The sequence below is a fragment of the Ixodes scapularis genome, unplaced genomic scaffold (assembly GCF_016920785.2).
Source record: "Ixodes scapularis isolate PalLabHiFi unplaced genomic scaffold, ASM1692078v2 PGA_scaffold3__209_contigs__length_174095766, whole genome shotgun sequence".
Lineage (NCBI taxonomy): Eukaryota > Metazoa > Arthropoda > Arachnida > Ixodida > Ixodidae > Ixodes > Ixodes scapularis.
The window spans coordinates 117,408,034-117,432,776 of record NW_024609868.1 but is presented as its reverse complement, the minus strand read 5'-3'; the positions used below and the strand labels follow the sequence as shown (position 1 = coordinate 117,432,776).

The window sequence follows — 24,743 nt, the reverse complement described above, 5'->3', positions numbered from 1 at the left end:
AATTTAGCGGAAAAACTAAATTGCTGTATTGGTCACCTGTCCTTATTTCCCCGACCATTATTAGCAAAAATACATAATTGTTTTAAAAGTTACGTGACGTTAGTTTCTCCACTTGCTGTATATCTCACGTGAAGTTAGGTGACGAGGCGTCAATGTCCCCGCTAAATAGCGCGAAAGAAGCGCGAACGGGCGGACGAACGGACGAAATTTGGGATTGTGTGATCCGTTAAAAAGCCGTTCAAGCTTTAAAAAAGGTTGCGTCAGTTTATGCGGTGATTAGTGACTCACCGCCATTAGGGAGTTTTCGTATACCGCGTTTCCCCTTCCGTTAAAGGGGCCCTGCAAGCACTTTTGTACTGGTTTTTAATTTGCACCGAACCTGAGCGCACTGACCGTAGTAACTTAATGAAACTTTTTTTCTCGAATTTCGCTTTATTTTAAAAGTTATAGGCAAATTAAAATTACAAAAACAAGCAAAAAATAACCTCCGTCATGACGTCCTTGGTTGCTTGAGAGGCCGTGAACTAGAGGAGGGATAGTGAGCTCAGCGAGCGTTCACGGCTGCCGCACTCCGTGTCGATGGCGCGAGAGAGCGCCACTAAAGCGTGTTCTGGATAGGCTGTATACAGCGGGCAGCCAGAGCGGCTCTCATTGCATTTGCTGGGCGATTAAAGACTAATTCGGCATGACACTTCATTGGCCGCAAACGCAAACACGGGGTAAAGACCAGTTCAAAATGGGAGCCACTTCGCGGTGTCCTACCGCGAAACGGCCAAAACGCAAGACAAAGCTGCTCGCTGAAGGCCTTCGGAACGCTCGGAGCCGGTCGGATCCTCCAGTCCGTAAACAACCGCAGCGCCGCCACGTACATCCGGGACCTTTCCGTATCGGCGCCTGATCCCACTACTCCCGGGGGATGGCATCACGTGATTTTTTTTAAGCCTAGTCACAAGAAAAAGTCGGCCCGGATGTGCGCCGGTTGGCGGTGTACTATAAAATTCTGCCTCGTTCGGTGGGATTTAAGAGTTATGGAGCCGTCGAAACTGACGGGCGGAATTAAGACGGCGAGTGGTCCTGCCTGCATCTATTCTCGTATCCCTGTTGTTTTGGCGACGACATCAAAGGTGTAGTTTCTGTCGAAGAGTCACCTTGCGAAGTGTTTGCGATCGCGGCGGTCGCGCTTGATTGTGTGGACGAATCGTGCTGGTGTTTCCTAACCGCGATGGGATTGTGTAGTGTACGAAATTGCAGTAATCGGTCCGAGCGGCCGAAGAAGTCGCCCACTGGTGTTTCGTTTCATCGGTGAGTGCGTTCACCCTTTGCTCATAAAACGCTTCATTGGCAAAGACATCTTTAGTTCATAAAATGACCACATGCTTGAGAATGAACCTATGGAGAACCAGGCCTATATGCGGTCTGTTGCACAGAAGTACCTGGACATCAGACAGCGAAGCATAAGCTCGGTATCCACAGATGAACTACACCAACAGAAAGTAAGGCGAAGGCACACCGAACTCGCACATTTCAAAGGCCAGTAGTTAGATATATAAGCCAGATCAAACAGATTGCCATGTCTTCTGTCAATCTTGTAATTATTTAGTCCGTCTGAAAGGGGTACCGTAACTATTTTATAAGTCAATGTTGTGTTGCAAATCTATTGCTATGCGGTAAATAGGTGTTGTATATATTGTTTTAATTTTCGATGATTCTAATGTAAATAAAACACGTGAATTAAGACACTTCGAGACAAGTGGTGCTAGGCTTTACTCGCGGTGACAAAATAAAGCTGCCAGCAAGGTAAGTTGATAGCCCACGAGCACAGCAGGAGGGGTATAGGTTTACAATGATTCGTTTTCATTCCTGTGTTGGATCTTCCGAATTTTCGGGCAGACGCCTCGCATCGCTAAATCCTTTCTTGTTGCCGAAGACATCGGGATGACAACGTCTGCTCTTGTGCGTTTTCGCAAAAAAATAAAATAAAATATATATATATATATATGTATATATATATGTATATATATATATATATATATATATATATTTATGAATAAGTCAGAGATCCGGCTTCGTCAGGAGATGGCATGCCATCTCCTTACGAAGCTGAGCCTCTCGGCGAAACTGTCGAAATATATGCAATAAACTCCTAGCATAGCAACTCCGCAAGTACGGATCTCTGACTTATTACATTTTCCCGGCCCATTGTTCTCAAGCTACTCTGCCTCACCTATATTTATATATATATATATAAATATCTTTTTTTTTTTTAGAAGCTTGGAAGAGAACGCTAAAGCTCACGGAAGGACCGCTGCCAAAGACCGGCTTGCTCGAATGCGGCGTCTCAGCTGAGACCGACTTAGAAAAAGCGCTCTCAAGGTTGGAGCGCGCGAGCGCGTAAGACGCGATTTAAGATTGAGCACTACCTTTGACAGCGCTTTCTTGAGAGTCTCTGCTGAGACGCTGCTTGGAGCGAGCCGCTCGACTTACTGTATGAAGCGTCCTAGAGATTCACCAACGACGTGGGTGCACCGCGAAGAAGTGCTGTAGTTCTGAAATTCCACAGTTCATGCTCTATTCGTAGCGGTCGAGAATTGCAAGGCAAAAGAACAACAAGCAGACGCTACAAATACGACACCCACCACCTCCGCGCTCACTGCCTACTCCGTAAACACGAGGCAAAAGAACGGCAAGCAGACGCTACAGATCCGACACCCACCGCTTCCGCAGTCACTGCCGACTCCGTAAATACAAGGCAAACGACAAGCAGACGCTTCAAATCCGACACCCACCACCTCCGCGCTCACTGCCAACTCCGTAAATACAAGGCAAAAAGACAAGCAGACGCTACAAATCCGACACCCACCGCTTCCGCGCTCACTGCCTATTCCGTAAATTGAACATACTACAGCTCACCATAATAGCGCCTCTACTAGAACCTACCAGAAAAGGTCACGTGGCGGGGCCGACTCGTCCCGAGATGCATACCGTTTCCGGAAAAAAATGTGAGGAAAGTAGGGGGAGGGGCGGCTTCAGGAGAAGTTGCCTTGCAGGGGGTTAAAGGTGGGTGAGGATGAGTGGCAAATCCCGTGCGCCGACATCCTGGGTCCCGAGTGAAAGATCGCGAAAGAGAGCGACAGACCACGAGAGAAGGTAACCAATGTTGCCAGCTGAAGGACGTTAGTCGCAATGGTAATCGCGAAGACTGAAAACTCTCAGCAATATAAACAGTGATAATTTAGTGTTGTAAACTGAATTCTGAGCTATTCTAACGCTTATAAAAAGCAGTATACTCATTACGTAGCATTAACTTCCCTTCTGTTGAAATCTAGGAAATCTGGTGTTTGCTCGGTTTCGTATTCCTGCACTCTTAGAAAAAGGGGTATGGATAGTTCTCTCTTAGGGGAGGAACGGTCTTGTAACCTATGTTCCTTTAGAAAGGGAGAAACTTTCGTCCCTGAAGCAGGGGATCAAAGTTCCTCCGTCGCCTGCATCTCAATATGGCGGCCCCGATTCGAGCGAATCGAGCCCAATAAGGCTTGACAAGGACGCTACGTCTCTTGTGCGGGACGAGAGCAGCAGCAAATAAAAGCGTAACACGAGCTTTCCGCAAACTGTGTTTATTTCCGAAGCCAGATTCCCCCCACAGGTACAGAAACTTGCGTTTCGAAAGCAGTTACTCTGTCTTCTCGTCGACAGCACTGCGATGTTAAACGGAGACAACCGATACCCAGTTACTTCACGCCTTACCTTTGGTGTTCCTCGAGTCACAATTCCTTCGTCAACCGCACATCACGGAGAAGGGCAAACTCAATCTGCGAAACCAAAAGCCGCTCTCAAAAGAACAAACTCGAAGCCGCTGTTTATCGCGTAGCGTGAAAGGTTAAATCGCTAGCCACCAGATGGCGGGATCAAGCAGAGTAATTGCAAGTAGCTAGGCTAGGTGACGCTAGATACCGCCCAATTCATGTTCTACAAAAAAATAATTAGCTATTTTCAGATCAGTGCTGCGCTTGGGGATCCTCTACTATACACACATTACGACATTACGCGTATTGCAAGCATCAGGTGAACATATATTGAGCACATACACGGCACACACAAATATCAATACAGCGGAACACCACACTAACCCAAACACTACACCGGTGCTCTGCGTTTCCGTCTTTTATACTGGTCGTTTTGAACGTACGGAACTTTTCGGTGACACCCTAAGCAATAAAATATATTCCCAGCATGTTGATTTTTTCCGAGCAATGTCATACCTCTGAGAGTATTTTGAATGGCTCAGGGGATGAATCTCTTATTAAAAAGTAAACGCTCGATCATGCCGTAATTATTTGAAAGCCAATACATCAAGCCACTCCAATGCGGTTCGAAGCCATGAGTTTGTTTCCCCACACGGCACGTCGTATCCTGTATTTCTATTGGTTTTTCTATCTGTGCTGTTCGCGCAAAGCTGGAATTGCCGTCTTGAATTAATCTCTGTAGAGCGGATATTCACTCAGCTGGAAGTGATGCTTCACGGACTGAGAAATCGCTTTTCGATCAACTTGAATGCAGTCAAAGCCGCGACTTGTGGCAGGTGTTAAGTGTACGGAGCTACGCCGTGGCGAGCCCGAAAACTTCTAGCGCTCATCCCAGCGCGCAACTTGGAGGGCAGTTGGTAGCGCGCAACTTGGAGGGCAGTTGGTAGCGCGCAACTTGGAGGGCAGTAAAGGGTAGCTTTTTTTTCGATTTTACCTACAATTGTTTTTAATGCCGAAATTCCATACTGTAAATATATGTACTTTCCGTCACGATTTCGCACTGTTCAGTCCTTGCCCCAGAGCGCAATCGCTCTCGGGGACGAGTCAATTCCGACAGTCACATTGGCCACTGTACGATAGGAGCTTCTACCGTTCAGACCAGCGTTCCAACATGACTATCCGCACGTTGATCGATTGCACGTAATCCCTCAAGTGGTATTAAACTTTTTAATGTGAAGCGAAATGTCAACCTGCGACACCCCGCCCCCTCCAATCACGGCCCGACCAGCGGCATCAATGCCCAACAGTTTACGATCTCATCTTGTTACACCACTGATACGCGAACACGCGGTCACATCGGCGATAATTCGTCTTCTGTTTCGCAACCCACAACACTGCCATCACGACGTTGCAGCTATGTTGCTGACACGCACAAACACAGAACCACGTTGAACGCCGGTTGCACTCGGCATCGGAAAACAGAACCGAACTCAGCACGGAAGGCACCCAGGCAGCCGGCAGCGAAACCTGCCTGTCTTGGACGCAGTTCCTGCGGTTTCCATAACGTCGAAAACGTCGACACAGTTCCGCGTGGTTTCGCTACTGTAGTTACGTACCGCGCGAGTCCCGCAATCCGGAGACGGCCATTCCCCAGTGTACGTGGCGCTGTTGGCACTGCTCCGGAACTTCGCTGTTTCTAGCGGCTTCGTTTGCTCGTTTGATAAAATCAGTGAGAAAAACGTCAATGCAACCGAAATGTTGTGCACGTTTAGACTAGAAGACGGAATTACAGGCGGCCTTCGCTGCCGCTGAAGCTCAATGAACTCAACAGCTATTTATTAAACAACGTGCGCGACCTGCTCGAAAAACGAAACCGAAAGAATAGGAGTCGGGAGGGCGAAAGTTTTCTCTCGTCTGCCTGGAGAAGGAGAAAAACGTTTCGTTCCTCCCCTTTTCTCGTGTCCGCTTGGGGGCGCGTCAGTAGGAGGAAGGAAGAAGCGCCGTTGCTACTTTTTTTCCTCCATTTTTCCTTAGAGTGTGGGCGCACCCACTCGCGCCCCGCCCGTGAGGACAGTTATCTCGTTTAGTTTAGCGTTGATGCGAGGCCGCACATCTGCGCGCTATGCAAAAAGAAAACTTCGAAAGGAACGCGAATATCTTTCCACCGGTAAGTTCGCGGATTGTTGAACTTCATGAAACTGCTCTGATGATATAATTATATTCGTGAAATCGAAGGCAGTTGGTAACAATGTGTGGGACTGCGAGGGTCTGCCCGCATGCTCCGCCGCTTGCGACAGCCAGAATGCATGGGAAAATGGCGGACCTTTTCCTCTAGAGTTAGTATGTACGATCTCTATGTTGCCTTGCGGAGGCTAGGCTCGGGACGTCATGCCATCCCCTGCACTACTCCTTTTTAGTATGCGCCGCCTTTTCCACCGCTTGGTGGCGGGTATGTCGACGGGTCATTTCTTGTTTCCGTACTTTATAAACTGCATCTGTTTCTTTTCTGATCTAAAATACTGAACAAAAACTACTTTTCTAAATAATTGAAACGGTTCGCGTCACTTATATTTTGTATTTCGATTAAAAAGAAGCTTTTAGCGGCTCTCACCAGTAGTAAGCCCAGGACCAAAGACGTCACATTTCGCGCGCTTTCGGTACCGCGGGTCGCCCCCGTCGGTGGAGGAGGTTTCTGCGTCATCCGGTTAAAACATGATGCACTGATATTTAGTTATTTTCTCCGTGCCCGCTGGCTTGCCTGAACCCCAAGAGACGTGAAAACTGCAAAAAAAGGTAGACGCTTAAATATGATTACAGGGCCCCTTTAAAGGCCGCCGTACAGTTCGCGCTTTCCACTTTTTCTGCGTTTCCTCTTCCCCTGCCCTCCTTTCCTTCCTTCACCGCCCGCCCGCCCCCCCCCCCCCCCCCCCCCCCCTGTTTACCGCCCTTCCCCGAGGGGACAACACGGAGAATGGATTAGGAGACGCCTCCGTTAATCCGGCCTAACCCGCCGAAGAGGGGGCCTGCTGCTTGACCAAAAAGTATTTCGCTGCTCGAAAAAAAAAAATAAAATAAAAAACGCCGCGGGCAGCGATTGAATGCGCTTTGCCGAATGCGCAACGCTCCGTCCGCCTTGAACAAGCTTCTATGCACTGGACTAACATTTTTCGCAGCGCGGCAGGTTTAGTGTAGGTCCTATAATATGGTCCTGCAAGACTTCCCTGTCCGCCACAAGCTAGCCAATAATTCAAGAACATAACGACGGCAGCGTATTCAAACAGTGTAAGATGAAATGTATATAATATTTATAAGAACACCGTTGTCTTTACTGCTTGGCTTTCAAATTTTTAGCGTTGCCAATAATCGTAATCAAACTATTTTTATGATTGAAGACCCCTCGTCGTGCATCGACCCCAAGATTACGCTTACGTGAAACATGATTCTGCGCGGAAGCGGCTGGAGTCACCGTAAACTTTTTTTTTTTTCAACGTGGATTTTGCTTTTTAATTTAGCTGAAATACCACTGGCAGAACACGAATCGCATACTTGGAAGGTATATACCGTCTGAAAACTCATATAGCTGGTTGAGTGAATGCAATACTATCGCATTCGTTGAAGCTTGATTTGTTGATTCGAACTTCAACAAATCACACGCAGCCATTCTCCCTATTCCTGTTTACCCAGTCATAGTCGTTCCCTCACGATGCAATACGTGCACAAGTAACTGCAGTTTATGCATTGTTGACGTTGCACAGCCGTGATCGCACGGTTTTTAGAAGCGCTATAGAACGAGCACAAGCGTCGAATTTCGGTACTCTGATTGATTTCTGTCTTCCCGCCGTGACACCACACGAGAAAAGCGATTTCGTTCTGTCTGTGAAATTAAGAACACAGAAATCAAGCTATAATCCCGGTGATAAAACAAAGCGAAATGGATCTCTGTAGCCAATACCCAACCGTTTGCGAGGTGACTAGGCGAAAGTATATATTACCTCCGTACCTTTACGCTCTGCACACCGCCAGAGAGAGTCATACAAACTCCTTAGAGCTATTGCCAACACGATTGCGTTTGCAAGCCGGTAGTTTGACTCGGCTGGGATTCGTCCCTTTCATAGCTCTCTATGAAACCAGAAAGGTAGATACTTTTCTACATAGGGTGGGTTTGCCCGGGGCCTCCAGTTATTTATGGCCAAAATCACACTGGAGGCGCTTCAGCAATGTTCACTCTGGTCGACACACGTGCACTGTAAAAATGCCAGTCGTCTACTCTTTCCGAAAAGATACTTGACGAGCCAATCTTAGAGACCGACGGATAACGAGGCCGAAATTATGCTTATACCTCAAAAAAAATTATAACACAAATTTGGCCTCGTCATTCCCAAACTGGTTGCCGGACGAAATTCTCTATGCGTATTGCAAGCCAGGGTTGGTTATAGTAACATAAGATACGTACGGCAGAATTCCCTTCCATAAATAAAATTATTTGGCTGACGCCAAAGTAACGCGAAATTGGTGCAAAGAGTTTTGCAAAAGGGAGCGTAAACCGAAAAAAAGGAAAAAAAAAAAAAAGAAAGACAGAAGAATAGGAGAAATAAGAAAAAAAAAAACCCTCTGGTGACGTACCAAAAAAATTTCTGTTCATGTGATTTTTATTGTCACGTGACCGAACAAAAAAAAAAATAAGCGAAATAAAAAAAGAACACGAGAAAAAAACCATCCCCTGCCCGGTTTCGAAGCTAGGCCCTCTTGATCGTGAAACTAGCGCGCTATTCGTTGCGCCTAGTTGCGCCAACATAACTTTTTTTTTTTCTTTCTTTATTGCAAGTTGCGCCAACATAACTCTGCCTGTAATGCTCACGCATTCTCACATCATAGGAGAAAGCTTAGGTGCCTTCGTAGTTTTTCATGCATGTGTTATTTTTATTTGTGTCAAGAGTTCACGTTCCAGAATGCTTTTAGAGTTTTGGAGCAAAACGAGTTTCTTCATCTGAGTCACCTTCTAGAGCCAGTAGACCGCACTGGGTCCTCCGGCTAATCAAGCAGCTATTTTCAAATTCTCTGACGTGCCCGTCCTCGCATCCGAGGTCGCCGTTTGACAAGCTTATCTTCCACCTGGTAGCCGGAACCCCCAGCAAAGCGCACATGAAGGCTCCCTACCCACGGCAGCTTTGTTCCGTCCCCACTCCCTCTCGAGAGGATGGCTCGCCCCGAGGCTAATCCCATTCTCTAGACACCCTTTCCACCCAACGCTGGCCCTTTCCCTCCCCGTCTCCAGCTTCGGGAGAGAAGGTTCTTCCCTGCAGAACGTCCCGTTTGTACAGCGGCCTTTAAGCCCTCCGCAACGAAGACGCCGCTACCTCGCCTGCGCGCCCATGGCCTTGACTGTAGAGTTTCGGGTATCGTAGCGGGTTGCGGAGAGCGTTGCGGGACGGCGAAAACGGTCTACGAAAACTCGCTATTGCCGACTCCTATCACCGCTGACCGTCAGGGATAATGGAGCATAACACTCCTGACAAGGTAAATACCCGCTTGCGTCGCCCTCGCGAATACTGCCGGGCCTTGTCGCTCCTTAGTCGCCGATTCTTCGTTTATCTCGCGACTACGTAGACGCGCTACTAAATTTAATACTGCCCTAGTTTGCCCAACCCGTGGATAAGGCTAATTAGGTATACAAAAAAAAAAAAAAAAACTAGTGCCACAACTTACCTCAAAGTATTCCACAAAGCTTTCGCTCCTCCAGGTGACGGTCACCTCGTGAGGTCCAGTGGCTATCGCCGTGACGCTAACAGGGTCCGTGCACGGAACTAAAAAAGAAAAAAGATATCCGCTCATTTTGCAGCAATGAACGTTCATTACATTGAAGTTTACGTAGAAAACACTCGGATTAGGGCTAATCTTTTTATATGAGGCAAACGTGTTTCAGAACCAATACTATACACGCATTTAAGCATCTGTGCATGGGCGCCGCCTTAACGGACCTTGAATTATTGTTTCGAATTGTTCCGTTTTCTTCACCTCATCAATACCATATCAGACCAGGTTATGGCAGTTTTTTATTTTATTGTGTCCTTCTCCCCAGGCATTGGTCTTTGAGGAGGATTGTCAACGCCAGTTTCAGTGGCTGAATATCTCCGTAAGACGAGAGAAGATTAGCAATGGCAGCTGTAATCTGGCAGTAGGCACCAACACAATGCGCAGACGCGACCCGTCAAGCGGCGCTAAAACGCTAAGTCATCTCGTTTATGCTGTTTCTAAAGATTAGTTCACGCATTTGCTTTTGAGCGTGATCGATGCCTTACAACCGTTTTTAACCGTCCACGACATGAGGACACATTAGGACACTGGCGCCACCTATAGGGGAGCCCTGGAACACTTCCGACCGCGGGTACACACCCAACGGAAGTGTTCCAAGACGTTTCCTCGACTGTTCCTTTTTCTTCTACTTTGAAACTTCCTCTTTTCCTGCCTCAGTCTCAGGCTAACATCAGAATGGTTAATTTCCACCAGCTCGCCTGCGCACTCACTACAATATAATTGTTCCAAGGATACGCGATAGATTTTTTCCAGAGCGTTCCTTCGTCTAGAGGGAACACAAGAGTGGTGGCAGCGCAATCGTTCACACTCAGACGCAAATATGTGAACCAGCCTCGACGCTGTCACCTTCCACTAATCGAACTTAGCATAAAGAATGCCATCTTGTTTTGTTTTTTTTTGTAGGAGGGCGTTTGATCGCAATAAAGTTACATAACCTTCCTTATGCACTCTACCTCGCAAACATATGCAGTGCAAGCAAAGGCATGGGCACGAGCGCGTGGCTTTCGAAAGTGCCTCGTATCATAGCCTCCTCTATACTGACAAAGCCTGGCAGGTCGCGACGAGACGCAGCGGCCGAAATTGAAAATGTAGAACGGCAGACAACGAATGACAGGAGAGCCAGGTGACGGGCGCCCCGCTGCGGCGAGACGCCGAAACATACTTCTCCCGAGCGATGAAATGTCCGCTCGTGCTCCTCGCGTTCCTCGCGCTCGCGCTTCTTTTCTCGTCGGGTTTGAAAACCATGTTTAGGGTCCTCGCCGCTGCAAAAGATGTGCGCTGCCGTCCAGGTTCCCCTAGAAATGCTTTGTGCTACCAGATCCTCGCGTTCCAAATGTGCGACCGGGCACTCTATGGCTCCGTCGTCGAACTGCCAGCCTTTGGAAATATAGAGGCTATGGTCGTATGCACGAGGTCTCGTACAAACAAAAGCGTTTACCTGAGCTAGGCTTACGCGCATGTACATTTGTCTTTGCTGCAGACATTTGTGAGATGAAGTATAGACCGACACGCGGCGCGGCTCTGTTTACCAACACGGTCGGAAGGCCGCGCATGCGCAGACGCTATGTGGGCAGAAGCGGCCAGGCTCTCCGTGTTTTAGCCATTGCGTTATGTGGCGTGCGCTCGCTGATGACGTTGTAGAGACGCTTCCAGCTTCATTTGTGCGTCGTATTTACTGGCAACGTATATCGTATGTTATGCCCGACTATTTAAGCTCGCTATCCGAGCCTGAACGGCAGCGGTATCAAGAAAAACTGTGCGTGGACGGCGTCTTAGGCGATCCGTACGCCGTAAACGAGGCCTGCTGGAGTTCCGACGTGAAGTTGCTGCCACCGATGTCGATTGCTCACGTCGTCGTTTATTTAGTTTTTTCGCCAGCCAGTTCACGGACGACACGGTGTAGGCGTAAAAGCCTCTCGAGGCCTACGATTACTTCGAGCCAGTTTCCGCACTGCGGGCGGGATCAGGAGATTGTGGGTCAGCTGAAGTGTATTTATTAAATGATTAAATACAGAGTCTTCAAGTAAAGCTGTAATATTTTTCCTACTTTCACTACCTCAAGGCACGACAAGCGGCAACGCTTCGTCCGTTCCGTTGCCGATCTCCTTCCGCTTGGTAGCACAGGCGTAGCGAGCCACTGACGAGCGCTTGGCCGGTGCTTTGTGTGCGAACACCGTAGGAAGAAAATCTGGGTAATCTCGAACAGACGACGCTTTCCCTGCACATAAACAAGCCTCGGGACGGAGAGTGAAATGGAAGCCGTACTTGCCTCCAAGAAAGTGCTTCTCGCACAGACGGTCGTTCGCTCGAGGAGACCATCATTTTCGATCCGCGGATATTACCCACCTTCTGCGCCTTTCAGAGTCCTACGGGAACTTGTGCAAGCTCACTCCGCAACTTTTGCTGTACCTTTCGGGGCAATTAACGGCTACACAGCTTTTCGGCATGCTCATGAAATGCTATGACGGCCATCCGAAACGTGTACCCTTCTGGCCACAGAACCCGTCCCCCGCGCGATCGCAGCGCTGCCGCAGCTCCGTGACGTCAAGCCCGCGTGTCGCTCTACAGGTGGGAAAGCCGTCAGATGGACAAAAAATGTTACCCCCGCTAAAAAAAAAGGAGGAGCGGACGGACGATGGATGGGTAGTTAAGGCTAAACCCTTTTAGTCGGGGGGGGGGGGGGGGGGGGGGGGGGCTGTTTGCGCCACCAAACCAAAATGTTCAATTCAACAATTAATGAATCTCTACTTAAAAACAAAATATAGTAAGCGTAACTTTTTTAACAGTACATCTTTAATTGCGGAAACAATGGAGCATGGTAAAGATTCGTATACCGCTGTTAAGGACGATTACTGTCTCCTGTAGATGGCATTAGTGACCACAAAGCGCTACACTGTTTTATAGATATTAAGCCACAGAAGTCAGTGTTTTTTCCTAAAAAAATTCGTTTGTATCGCAGGGGCAACTACGACACGATTAATCGCCAGCTCTCGGATTTCTTCGTCTCTTTTAACGAGAACTTTGATAACTACAACGCCAATGAAAACTGGAATTTCTATAAAGCCAAATTACTCGAGCTTGTCGAACGTTATGTGCCATGTACAAACGTCCGATCGAATGCTTCTAAGCCATGGTTTACTAAGTTCCTTCGCCGACTTTCAAATAAAAAAAAAAAAGACTGTTTAGGAATGCTAAACGACTAAATATACCGGAGGCCTGGCTTAAGCATGCCGCTTGCTCGTCTGAATACAAGTGTTTGTTGCGTGAGCGTAAGCACACATTCTTACACCACACCCTACCATCTATGTTACAAAATAACCCTCGTCAGTTTTGGAGCATTGTTAATGGTAAACCATCTCGAAACATTAAGCTTGTGAGTAGTTCTGGTGATGAAATATTGAATAGCGAATGTGCCAATATTCTTAACACTGTATTTTCCGATGCTTTCACTGTACCTACAACCATTGTTCAGACCCCCCTCGTTCCAATAACAAATGTTTTCCCTATGGATCCTATTTTCGTAGACTTTGACGGTATAGTAAGCATTATAGAATCCCTTAAAATGTCCTCTTCATGTGGTATAGATGCTATCAACAGCAAACTTCTAACCAACACGAAAATCTCATCAGCGCTTTTCCTTACTAAAATTTTTCAGCAGTCTCTGGAGACTGGTGTGGTACCCTCCGATTGGAAAATTTGAAAGGTCATTCCAGTCCACAAATCTGGAAGTAAAACGTCTCCACTCAACTACAGACCAATCTCACTTACCTGCATTTCCTGCAAAATTCTCAAGCGCATCATCTACAAGCATCTTATAAGTTTCCTGAATTCCTGCAATTTCTTCACCTACGCAACGCACGGCTTCCGCAAGCAACTTTCATGTGAGACCCAGCTGCTGTTTCTTACTAACGATCTTTTTCAAAATCTCGACTCCAGCTTTCCTACTAATGCTGTCTTCCTTGATTTCGCCAAGGCCTTTGACAAGGTCCCTCACAATCCCCTTCTGTTCAAACTCTCTTCCTTAAAATTGGATCCTCTCGTTCTAAAATGGATCGAATCTTTTCTTAGCTACTGTTCTCAATTTGTTTTCGCTAACGACACGCCTTCCTCCTTAGCTCCAGTCTCCTCCGGCGTGCCGCAAGGCTCTGTACTTGGCCCTTTACTCTTTCTAATCTATATTAATGACCTCCCACTTCAACTTTCTTCTTCAATTCGCCTTTTCGCAGATGATTGCGTTATCTATAGACTAATAAAAGTTCCCGACAACCACCTCCTCCTTCAAAACGACATTAACAAAATTGCCGACTGGTGCCGTACTTGGCAAATGTCCCTAAATATTAATAAATGCATGCATGTATGTTTCACGCGCTCGTCCTCCCCCCACGTAACAGCATTAACACTAAATGACACTGTCCTCCAGGCCACTACCGAATATAAATGTCTTGGTGTTTATTTAACTAATAATTTATCCTGGAATAATCGTGTTAATAAGATCATATACTCAGCTAATCGCTCTCTTGGTTATATTCGGCGTAATTTCAAGACTGCTCCTTCTAACCTCAAAAGACTTCTCTATATTACTCTTGTTCGCCCTAAACTAGAATACGCCTCATCTATCTGGCATCCCCACCTTTCATTTCTCATCAATGCAATAGAAGCAGTCCAAAACCGCGCAGCTCGTTTCATTCTCTCCGATTACTCCCGTTTTTCCAGTGTCACTGAAATGAAATCTCAATTAACCCTCCCTGACCTTTCTCTTCGCCGCAAAATTTCCAGGCTTTCCCTCCTGCATAAAGTGTATTACTCTCCCTCTTTAAATCAGTCTCTCCTTAGCCCACCCAACTATGTTTCTTCAAGACTGGACCACACATGCAAGACTGCCCGACCCAAGACCAAATCTACAGCCCAGCAGCATTCATTTCTACCCGACACTTTTGTGGACTGGAATGGCCTTCCCGATAGCATCGTCACCATTGCAGATAACACCAAGTTTCGCCTCGCACTTAACCACCACTCCCCTCTGTAACGCCCCTCGGGGCCCTGAGGGTATTTGTAAATAAATAAATAAATAAAAATAAATAACTAATTAGTGTGCCATTCTCTGCAAACGAAAGTAGCAACCAGTGTGACGGTTGTGCATATATTCTCCGCCTCGTGCGCGTACTTTCTGTCCTAGGCAATGCAGGGAAAAAAAAGGGACAATACTCGATTTTTTTCTTGACCTATGCCCCCAGTTTTATAAGCTGTGCTCGCTGATCTCGGATTTTACCAACGTTTAAGTTTCTGTCGCTGCCTGTAAAGCAGAAAACTTTACTAATTCAATATCGACTTGGTGAACTGCGCAGTGAAAGTCTTTCCAATAAAATATAAAGTGTTCAGGAGTCTGCTGTTTCTTCCCAGATGCTCCACACACTGTATATATGCCCTGATATTTCGCACTGTACACCATACAGTTTGTAACGCCCGATATCAGCGCGGCACATAATAGCGGCCACCTTTGAAGCCACATTAAGGAACATATTTAGTGACGGTTATTTACGTTTCGGTTACTGTCTACCACCTGCGCGGCGTTATCTTTGCCAATAAGCGAGAAATGCGCGGTGTTATATTTTCAAGCGACTTACTGTAGAATAGTCATATTAATTTTATAACTAACAAAGTAAACAGCATGTTAGGACGTTTATCGTAATTTCCGTCATTGCCCAAAAGAACTGAAGGAAACTTTATATTTTTTCTTTTGTTCGTTCAGTTCTGGATTATGCATGCATAGTTTAAGACCCTCAAACGAAAAGTCTATCGGATAAATTAGAACGAGCACAAAGTCGCCGCGCTAGGTTTTCTTGTATAATTATACGTTCAAAGCAAGCCTCAAGGCTATGAAAGAAGAGCTGGCAACTGCTATCATGCAGACGGAAAAATTTAAGATTAAAACTTCGTTATTGTATTTTTAAAGATAAAACTTGAATCAATAAAGGAAATTACATCCGATGTCCTTTCTGAGTGTCAGAAAGAGTTGACCATCAATACAAAGTTGCAACAATAAACTCTTGTTGCAGATTATTTTTTATTCGAACTGCATTAGAGTGGAACATGCTTAAAGGGCAACTCCGCTTCATTTTTGATAGTTAGAAAACTATGTAGCCCTCTTCAGTATCGTATAGGAAGACCCCATGTCAAATATTACGATCTAATTCCGTTTATATATTTAATAAACTGGCCAGCAAACCTTCAAGTGAGCCAATTCGCCGGAATCTGCCAACTCTAGCGTGCGGCGCAAGGCGCAATCATCAGCGCAGTCAATGCCACGGAGTCATACCTCGGCAAACCTCACTCATGAGGGCCTTCACTCACCCTCACTCACCCTCATCTTCACAGGTGAGGTGAGGGTGAGTGAGTTTCTGAACCAGGAAAATTCATGAGTGTGAGGGTGAGTGAGGGCAGTGAGGGCCGTGAGGGCAGTGAGGGCCGTGAGGGCTGTGAGGGCTGTGAGGGCGGTGAGGGCCGTGAGGGCGGTGAGGGCGGTGAGGGCCGTGAGGGCCGTGAGGGCCATGAGGGCCATGAGTGCGTGAGGGCCGTGAGGGCGGTGAGTGGCGTGAGGGCCATGAGTGTGTGAGTCGTGTGAGGGCCATGAGTTCGTGAGGGGCGTGAGGGCGGTGAGTGGCGTGAGGGCCATGAGTGCGTGAGTGGTGTGAGGGCGGTGAGTGCGTGAGGGGTGTGAGGGCCATGAGTGGCCTGAGGGCAGCGAGTGGCATGAGAGGCGTGAGGGCCGTGAGGGCGGTGAGTGCATAAGGTGGTGTGAGGGCCGTGAGGGCGGTGAGTGCGTGAGGCCCCCTTCAGATCGAGCATCTTTCTCAGCAAGTTTGGTGTTAATGGCGGGTTGTTCTCTAGCTTTCCCTATAATCGACACGAATTGCTGAGATCGGGTCCGGCACGAAATAAGCAAGCAACTCGGAGCAATTCGAATACGTTTAAAGCGGCTGCATCTAATCAGGGACGCAAAATTTTCACGTGATACCTCGTGCCGGTGATGATGACACCGAAAGACTTAGTTCTCGTTTGAAATCGATCGTTTTTTGGAAATAAACTGTTTCAGAAAGGTGAATTGGTACTCTTAACGGGATTTAAATGCATAAAAACACGTTTATAACGCGTAATTGTGTCTAAATAGTGCAAGAAAAATAAAATTTTACGATGACGATGGCAAATTGCAGCAATTGGTTGCTGCGTCTGATCGCGGGCGGCGCGTGTTGCTGGTGTAGCGACGTAAAGTTTCTGGCCGAAATTGCCCCATCTGAAGCTGGCCTGAGTGGCGTGAGGGCCATGAGTGCGTGAGTGGCGTGAGGGCGGTGAGTGGCGTGAGGGCCGTGAGGGCGGTGAGGGCCGTGAGGGCCGTGAGGGCGGTGAGAGCCGTGAGGGCGGTGAGGGCGGTGAGGGCGGTGAGGGCCGTGTGGGCCATGAGGGCGGTGAGGGCGGTGAGGGCGGTGAGTGGCGTGAGGGCTATGAGTGCGTGAGGGCCGTGAGGGCCGTGAGGGCCGTGAGGGCGGTGAGGGTGGTGAGGGCCGTGAGAACGGTGAGGGCGGTGAGGGCCGTGAGGGCGGTGAGTGGCGTGAGGGCGGTGAGTGGCGTGAGGGCCATGAGTGAATGAGGGGCGTGAGGGCCGTGAGGGCGGTGAGGGGCGTGAGGGCCATGAGGTTCAGTGAGGGTGAGTGAAGGGCTGAAGGTGAGTGTGACTGTGAGGGTGAGGGTGAGTGAGGGGCTGAACGTGAGTGTAGCTGTGAGGGTGAGGGTGAGTGAGGGGCTTAGGTGAGTGTGGCTGTGAGGGTGAGGGTGAGTGAGGGCGACCTAAAATGCCGACCTCTGCACGGAGTTGGAACAGCCAACGTTGAACCCCTACGTCAGAGGCATGACTACGTCATTCTCATATTTTGCTTGTTTTTATTTATCAGAGCGAAATGGAACGATGACGTCATGAGTTTCTCCTCCCGGTGTTGGCTGACCGGGCGTTCACGTGATCACCGTAACACGGATGCGCTAGTTTGCGCTGCCCTGCGCGCTTATCGGTCTGTTTCTCCGCTCCCCTTCTCCTCTTTTGTCTTATCCCCTTCTCCCTCTTCCCCGGGCCATCACCGTCCACGCCATGCGAAGCGACCTGCCCGCGTCCAATCAAAAAAGAAAAAAAGACCGGCCCGCGTCGCGTGTCCTGTTTCTCGCTCCCTCCCGAACGTCACAAGACCACGTGGTTCGAAGTGACGTGGACATGACTCTGACGACCCGAGACCAATGTTGCCTGACGCAACCAAAGTTTCGGTTTCGGTATCTCCTAATGTTTAAATTAGGATTACACAAATAATATTCCACATTTCGCGAATCCGAAGACGTAGAGTTGTTTAGTAGTGCTTTGTTGAGCGGAGTTCCCCTTTAATGGAAACGTGTTTCCCTCTGCATTTTCATGTGAAATGTTTTTGATAACCTCTTTCTGCAATAATGCCTCCAAGGGGATGCAGGTAATCTCAATAAATAAATAAATAAATAAATAAATAAACATAAAATACAAAATTTCCGTATCTTTAAAAACAGAGCGTGCCTAAATTTTTTTACTTCACTGAAAATATATTTACAATATATAAAACATACTTTTCACATACTTCTTTTCTATATTGTCACGAATGACAACTGATGAGGCGGCGAATGACTGAGTAAACTGAACGTTTAATGGGGCGAACTTGTGCCCGAAAATAAAAAGAAAAATGGAAAGAGAAGATAACAGCAGAGCGTCGCGGGCGTCGGAGTCGGCGTAACAGCAGAGTTGAACGCTGAGGCGAGACTGAGTGCAGATCGCCACGCGGAGCCGCTTACGTACGCGTGTTGGCGTCTGAAACAATCGACCTAGAACGTTCGCCGACAAGAACATTCGGAACTCGAACAGTCGAGAGTGTTCTCGAACTCACGGGAACGCAATGCCGAAAGAATAAATAGAAGAGCATTCCACCGTCTGGAATCGAACCTAGACATTCCGCGCGACTGTCAAGCGCGGTAACCACTCAGCCACTAACGCGGTCGCTCGCCCACGCGTGTGGCAATATTACGTTTTAATTACGCGCTGCGCGCGTAGACCGCGCCTGGGGACTGAGGAGCACACGCACATAGCGAACGTTTATATTAGTGAATCAAAAATTAGATACAAATACAATTCACCGACACTTTTCAGGAAACTATAAAATAAAAATTGTTTTTGCATTGGCAATATGAAAATTCCTTATGTTGGCAATATGAGAATTCCTTGTGTGATGAGCCGCAAAAGACGACTCGCGCGGTTCGTGCGAGCTCCGGTGCCGCGCGTGCGAGCGCGAGAGAAAGAGATCAAAATAATAAAGAAAAAGAAGTTCTGCATGGAATCTCGGAGGTTGACGTGTCTTTCCTGAGCTCGGAGCCCTTTCCTCTTGACGACCACAACAAATCGTCACACCTTGCATTGGCAATGCGAGAATCTCCTATTATTTCAAGGGCAATATGGGTGATTTTCTTTCGCCCTTCGCACTTCCTCTTTCTTAAATTTGTTGTTCACGACGAATTGGCTGGTGTATATCAATTCACTCGAGCGAAATGAGACGATTCTTAGGTCAACACTGTTTCGAGAATATTTCCGCGTGCGTGGCGAAGTTGGCAACATGCTTGGCTGGTACGCGGAGGAACGAGGTTCAAAACCCGCTTGAACCCTGCTCGGCCAGGATCTTTCTCCCCAACGTCGGACCTTTCTCTTATATTTGCACCCTTCCGGAAAGTTCCAGTCCATTGTTTGCTATCATGGAGTGTGTCTTCGAGGCATATATGATGCTGGCGTGTTCCTTTTTAAGTTTGTAGGCTCAAGGTCGCCTCGTTAAACATTTAATTTCAGTTCTTTTTTTATTGTATGTTCAGAGCCACCCGTGATAATATTGGGGCGTCTGCTCAAGAACAAGAAAGGGGGAATCTATGGCCGAACGTGTTAACGCATCGCAGCTCGGAGCATGTCGAGCGAAGAAACTCGCTGCAGAAACCAGGGGTCCGGGGATCAATCGCCACCTAGGCCTGTTTCAATGTGAATAAGCATCGGAGTGCAGTTGTGTATCACCACTACGTGATGCATGTTAAGTACTCCGGACTAGCAGTCGTACTGCACAGGCGAAGTTTCTCATCTACAGCGGAGACACCAGGCCGTTACCCATTCGGGCTTAACTTTCCGCTTTTAGCGGAACCCCCAATCCCAATATTCTTTCCGTTCGTTCATCCGTTCTTCCGTCCTTCCGTCCGTCCGTTTCCGCTAGATTTAGCGGGGAAACGGAACTGTTGGAAAGGTCCCGTGGTCTATACACCAATTAAGTTTTTACGCCAAGATCGCTGGGAAAATTGATCTCACGTGACCTGACGTCATGTGACCTATGCACCGATTTTTTTTTCCTTGATAATTTTGGTGGGGAAATATATGACACTTTTGCTAAGCACCAATCCAGTTTCCCCACTAGATTCAGTTGTGGAAATCGATATCACGTGACTGATGTTCCCCCGCTAAATTTAGCAGGGAAATTTACGGCACATGACACACAAATTCCCTCTTAGCATCCCTCTCCTGTCTCCTCCCTTCCTCACCCCATCCCTTCCTCCTCCTAGGGCGTGTCTATCTTGCAGCAGGAAAAACAAGTTGGTTCGCAATATACAAAGTAAAACGCCATTAAGATGTCGAGAAGATATTTTGTAAAATCTTTTCTTCCGTAACTTAATTTGTTGAGCCATGGTCCGAAATATTAGAGAAATGAATACCGTAAATGTCTCTCTTATTTTGCCACAAGCGCTCAGTTCTACTGGTAGATAAGTCTTGAAATATGAGTGATATAAAATATGCTGGCATGTTCAGTTACTGTGGTGGAAAATTGTACCAAATTAAAGGTTAAAGAAGAACCAGAATTGTCAGTTATGTGTGCCGTGCATTAAGTAGTCCCTGTTCAAAAGACGCATTTGTGCCATACACCTGTCTTTTACTCCACTCAGTGCGCTGTCACATTCCTGGGGGTAGCACCAGAAGACGAGTTAGTTTTAAATTTTTTCTTGCACTCTTTCTGCACCACGATCCTAACCGCAGAGCCGTACCATTCTATCATAGAATGCCTGTAAGCAAATCACACGGTATTGAGTCCTTATGAGAAGTGACTTACTTACGTGACCTTCAGGTTTTTATACCTGTGTACATGAGTTAAACTTTACCTTCTTGCAAACATTGCATTAAGACCTTCCGACATGCAGCGAAAGTCAATGTAACACGGCACCTTGGTCCAAATACGCGTCTGTCAGACTGCAGGGTCTTAATCTATCTAGTTGGAGATCCGTTGGCCTGCACTGCTTCTTCGAGCAGCTCAGGCTCGTTTGCGACTACTTGCACATGAAAAAAAAAAAGCTGTGATAAATCATTAGGATTGTACTGTCAATGACAGTGCCGCGGAGAAACAGACAATGCATTATCTTGTGTGACTTTACCCAGAGCATTATGCGTAATAGTAATTGTTAAGTTCAAAAGAGTTTATTACTTAACAACTCTCAATATAAATTGCTCTTGGATGCGGAATTTTTAACTACTTACGAATGGAATATTCGGTCGTTGATTCTGCTAATGGATGGGACCGCCATACATTGGCCTCAAGAGCGAATTGCCGTAATACATCCTTACCTACGGCGGAGGTGGAAACTTCGGGGCCCCTGAAGCTTTTGTTCTGATGACCAAAATTCTGCGCTGAAGTGTGGAGCCCATAATGTCTCCCAGGTACAAGGTCCACGGAGATCTTCATGTATTGATTTCCCAAGGAACGTGTTTCAGGTATGACGAAGTAGGCCTGGCCTCTGCGCTCTGGCAAACTATCGATGGTCTCCCAGCGAACCCAGTACCCGCCTGGTTCGCCATTCCAACGGAGTGGATCTCCAACTTTCATCGAAATTTTCTTGTCCTCTACAGACAAAACTTCAGCATAGGCTGGAGCCGTTGGAGCTGCATGAAAAATATAGACAGAATTATTTTCTATTGCGAAAACTTGACTCCATCGATGTTCACAAAGGCGTTTCTGGTTCAGTGATGATGCGGGCAAGTATATTCAAGTTGTGGTTGTATTAGTATGCTTGCGAGCAGCGCGTAACTTTGAAACCCAATGCCTCATTTAAAACCCAGTGCGTCATGACTCATTTAAAAAATGAGCTTATGGTTAGTGCTTAGTAGCCGATGCATGGATGTTTGTTAGAACTAAATTATTACCGAAAGCTGTGTTTAACCAACTAAGCAAACATAATTATCGTTTGTTTTCTTTTACCAGACCACGTTTTCCATTCATATGTACAGGGTGTTTCACGAAAGGTGGACAAATTCGATATTGTGAAAACTACGCATCGCACCGAAAAAAGGCTTCTGTTGTTGTGGCACTAGGCCTATGTAGTAAAATTATAAAGGTTCGGGATAATTAAGATGTTAATTATTTTCGAGTAATTTTTTTAATATTGAGCTTAAGGGCATGGTTTTATTTGGAAACTTGCTGACCATCATTGAAAAACATTAAAAAAATTGGAGTGCGATAGAATGCACCTGGCTGCATTTGACACCTTTCTGAAGAACAGCACAGCTTCGATGGGTTTTACAGCGGAGCTGTTAAAGGCTAGATTCCCCAGGACAGTGTCCCCCGCAAAGGAATGAAGACGCCGAACTCTGGACACCTACCGCCATCTATGAGCGACGGCGGCAAGCCACATATCTGATTGCCGCCGTCGCTCATAGATAGCGGCAGCCTTTCACTCTGGCTTGCCGACTTGCGGCCGCCCATTACTTTCCGTTGTACAGCTCCGCTGGTCTTCCTTCCTCACCAAAGTGGAAAGGCTGAAAGCTTTTTTTTTTTTTTTTTTAAGTTTCTGTTTGCAATTGGAGCGCTTCTCGGCATCGACGGTACCACGCCCCGGAGAGAAATAGTGCAACCAGCATCTGTTTCGCTGTCCTCGCGCAACGCAGCAGAGGCAGGGTGCACTATTTCTTCACGGGGCGCGATGCCGTCGGTGCCGAGAAGCGCTATGATAGACTCTTCTTGAAATTCAGGGTCATCTGGTGGCTGAAATGGCGATTTAACTTTCGCCGTACTGATGGCGGCAATGTACCTGTAGCCTGCGGTATTTTATCGGGCACCGTCATTTTCGCCAGTCAACGGCAAGCGAGAATGGGCTCCTTCACTGTACAGTTCTTTCTCGATCATCTCTTTCAGTGTCGATGGTCACAAAGATGCAACCAGTCAGAACGAAGCGCCAACTCAGGTAGACGCTTTGATAAAGTTCCATACATCAAGGGGCTTTGAAGTCGATTTCCTGTTACTAACAGATTGACTGGGCCACACTTATAAAAATTAACAGTTTCGCAGCTCTTGCACTCAATTCCTGCTTCGCATCGTGCTGACGTCTCGAATGTATAGGCCTCGAATCCCCAGCTTAGGAGTATCTTCAACAAGTTCCTTCATCAATTAACAAGAAGGCTGCCATTAGTACGGCACGTATGCCATTTTTCAGATGATGATGATAGCGACCAAAGTGTCCAGACTAAATTTCGGAAAGGGCTTACTGCAAACCGAAACTAAAAAACCCGTCGAAGTTGTGCGGTTTTTCAGAAAGCTGTAAAATGCAGCGCGTGCCTTCAATCGCATTCCATTTTTTGTTTTGTGTTTTTTTTTTCTGATCCTCAGCAAGTTTCCAATGAAACCGTGCTCCTAAACTCAATATTTAAAAAAAAAACTTCGTGAAAATAATTAAGAATCTATTTATTCCGGTCTTTAATAAATCTTCGAAATAGGCCCCTGGACTAAACCCAAAACGTCATAAGCCTTTTTTTGGAGCGATGCGTAGTTTTCGCAATATCGAATTTGTCCTCCTTTCGTGAAACATCCTGTGTATACTATATGCAGAGTGTTTCCCGTAATAGTGACAAATATTCCTACAATTACTGCAGTCCAAATAAAAAGATAATTTTCTCGGGACCGCATACTTGTGGTTGCGGACGTCAGAAAATGCGTGATAGTTATTAATGAGTTCGCCAGTTAAAGAACCATGACTAATTAACTTTCTAATTCCTGCAAATAAACTTATGGTTCCCATTAGAAACTTGCTGAGTGTCATCAAAACGACGATGCCAGGAAGCTACACCGGGTGAGCAGGGCGCTACGTTCTAGCCCTGGACGTCAATACATCGGGGGTGGCAGCCGTCTACTTTGACTGGGCCACCACCTGGAGCCGCAGCCTTCAACGAAGCGAGCGAGCGCACCATCAGCCGCCAGAGCTTTACCATCTAGAACGTCCATTGAACAGCCTACCGAAAGTCACCTTGGCTCGCTCGCCTACTGGCCTGAACCGCCGCCGAACCTCCAAGACTCGTGCGGCGGATCAGAAGAGCACGTCGTCCTGAACACCATCAAACCGCCAAGGCTTTCCCAGCCGCACGGTGAAGCCTCCGGACAGCACCCTTTGCCCAGGCACTTCTTACAGCTGGTAGAAGTGTCTTGGCAAACCCCGAACCTTCAACCAACGGTGCTTGCGATGTTGAGAAGACCGCGTCGTCCCCCCCTTGTATATATCATCTCATAATCATCATCACTAGACGTGGCACCGCGGGCCTCCATGGTAAGGCCTTTCCGCGGCGCCACGGCTCTCCAGAGCCAATAAAGATTACGATTACGATTACTAAATCAGAAATTTTCAGATATAGTTTGAGCGCGTGAGAAGCGTAGTATCACACCAAAGTTTCCACTCGTGGAGCATGAACAAAACTAGCGATTTCGGTAAGGCGCCCGCGTGATTCTTTAGTCTCTTATGAGAGCCTCAGTCTTGTACAGAGCGCGACACTGTTAGCGCCAACAAGCGACCGCTGGTTTTTCCAGTTTTTCTCTTTGAAACCAAGGAATGTCATGAAAGTTATTATTGCTACGGAAAGAGCTCATTTAGTTCTATAATGTAAGCGATAAAATTTCGGGCTTGCTAATACTATTTAGAAGCAAAATGCGAAAACATGCCGATGTCGTGTTCGCGCTAACAGTGTCGCGATGTGTACCTGCTCCCCGAGTTTAGTGCACTACTATACGCTTCTCACGCGCTCAAAGTCTTTCTGAAAAGTACTAATGTAGTGGTTTTCGATAACGCTCAGCA

General features: G+C 47.1%; 1 protein-coding gene across 1 annotated transcript in view; it reads right to left on the bottom strand.

Moving 5' to 3' along the window:
- The window catches only part of LOC120837598 (cubilin-like), a 201,256-nt gene that overhangs the window by 113,716 nt on the left and 62,797 nt on the right, over positions 1-24,743 (bottom strand). The window contains exons 2-3 of the mRNA XM_042292858.1: positions 21,256-21,570; positions 9,450-9,547 (exon numbers count right to left, since the gene is read on the bottom strand). Coding sequence (XP_042148792.1) covers positions 9,450-9,547; positions 21,256-21,570 — 413 coding nt within the window. The remainder of the gene's footprint in view (positions 1-9,449; positions 9,548-21,255; positions 21,571-24,743) is intronic.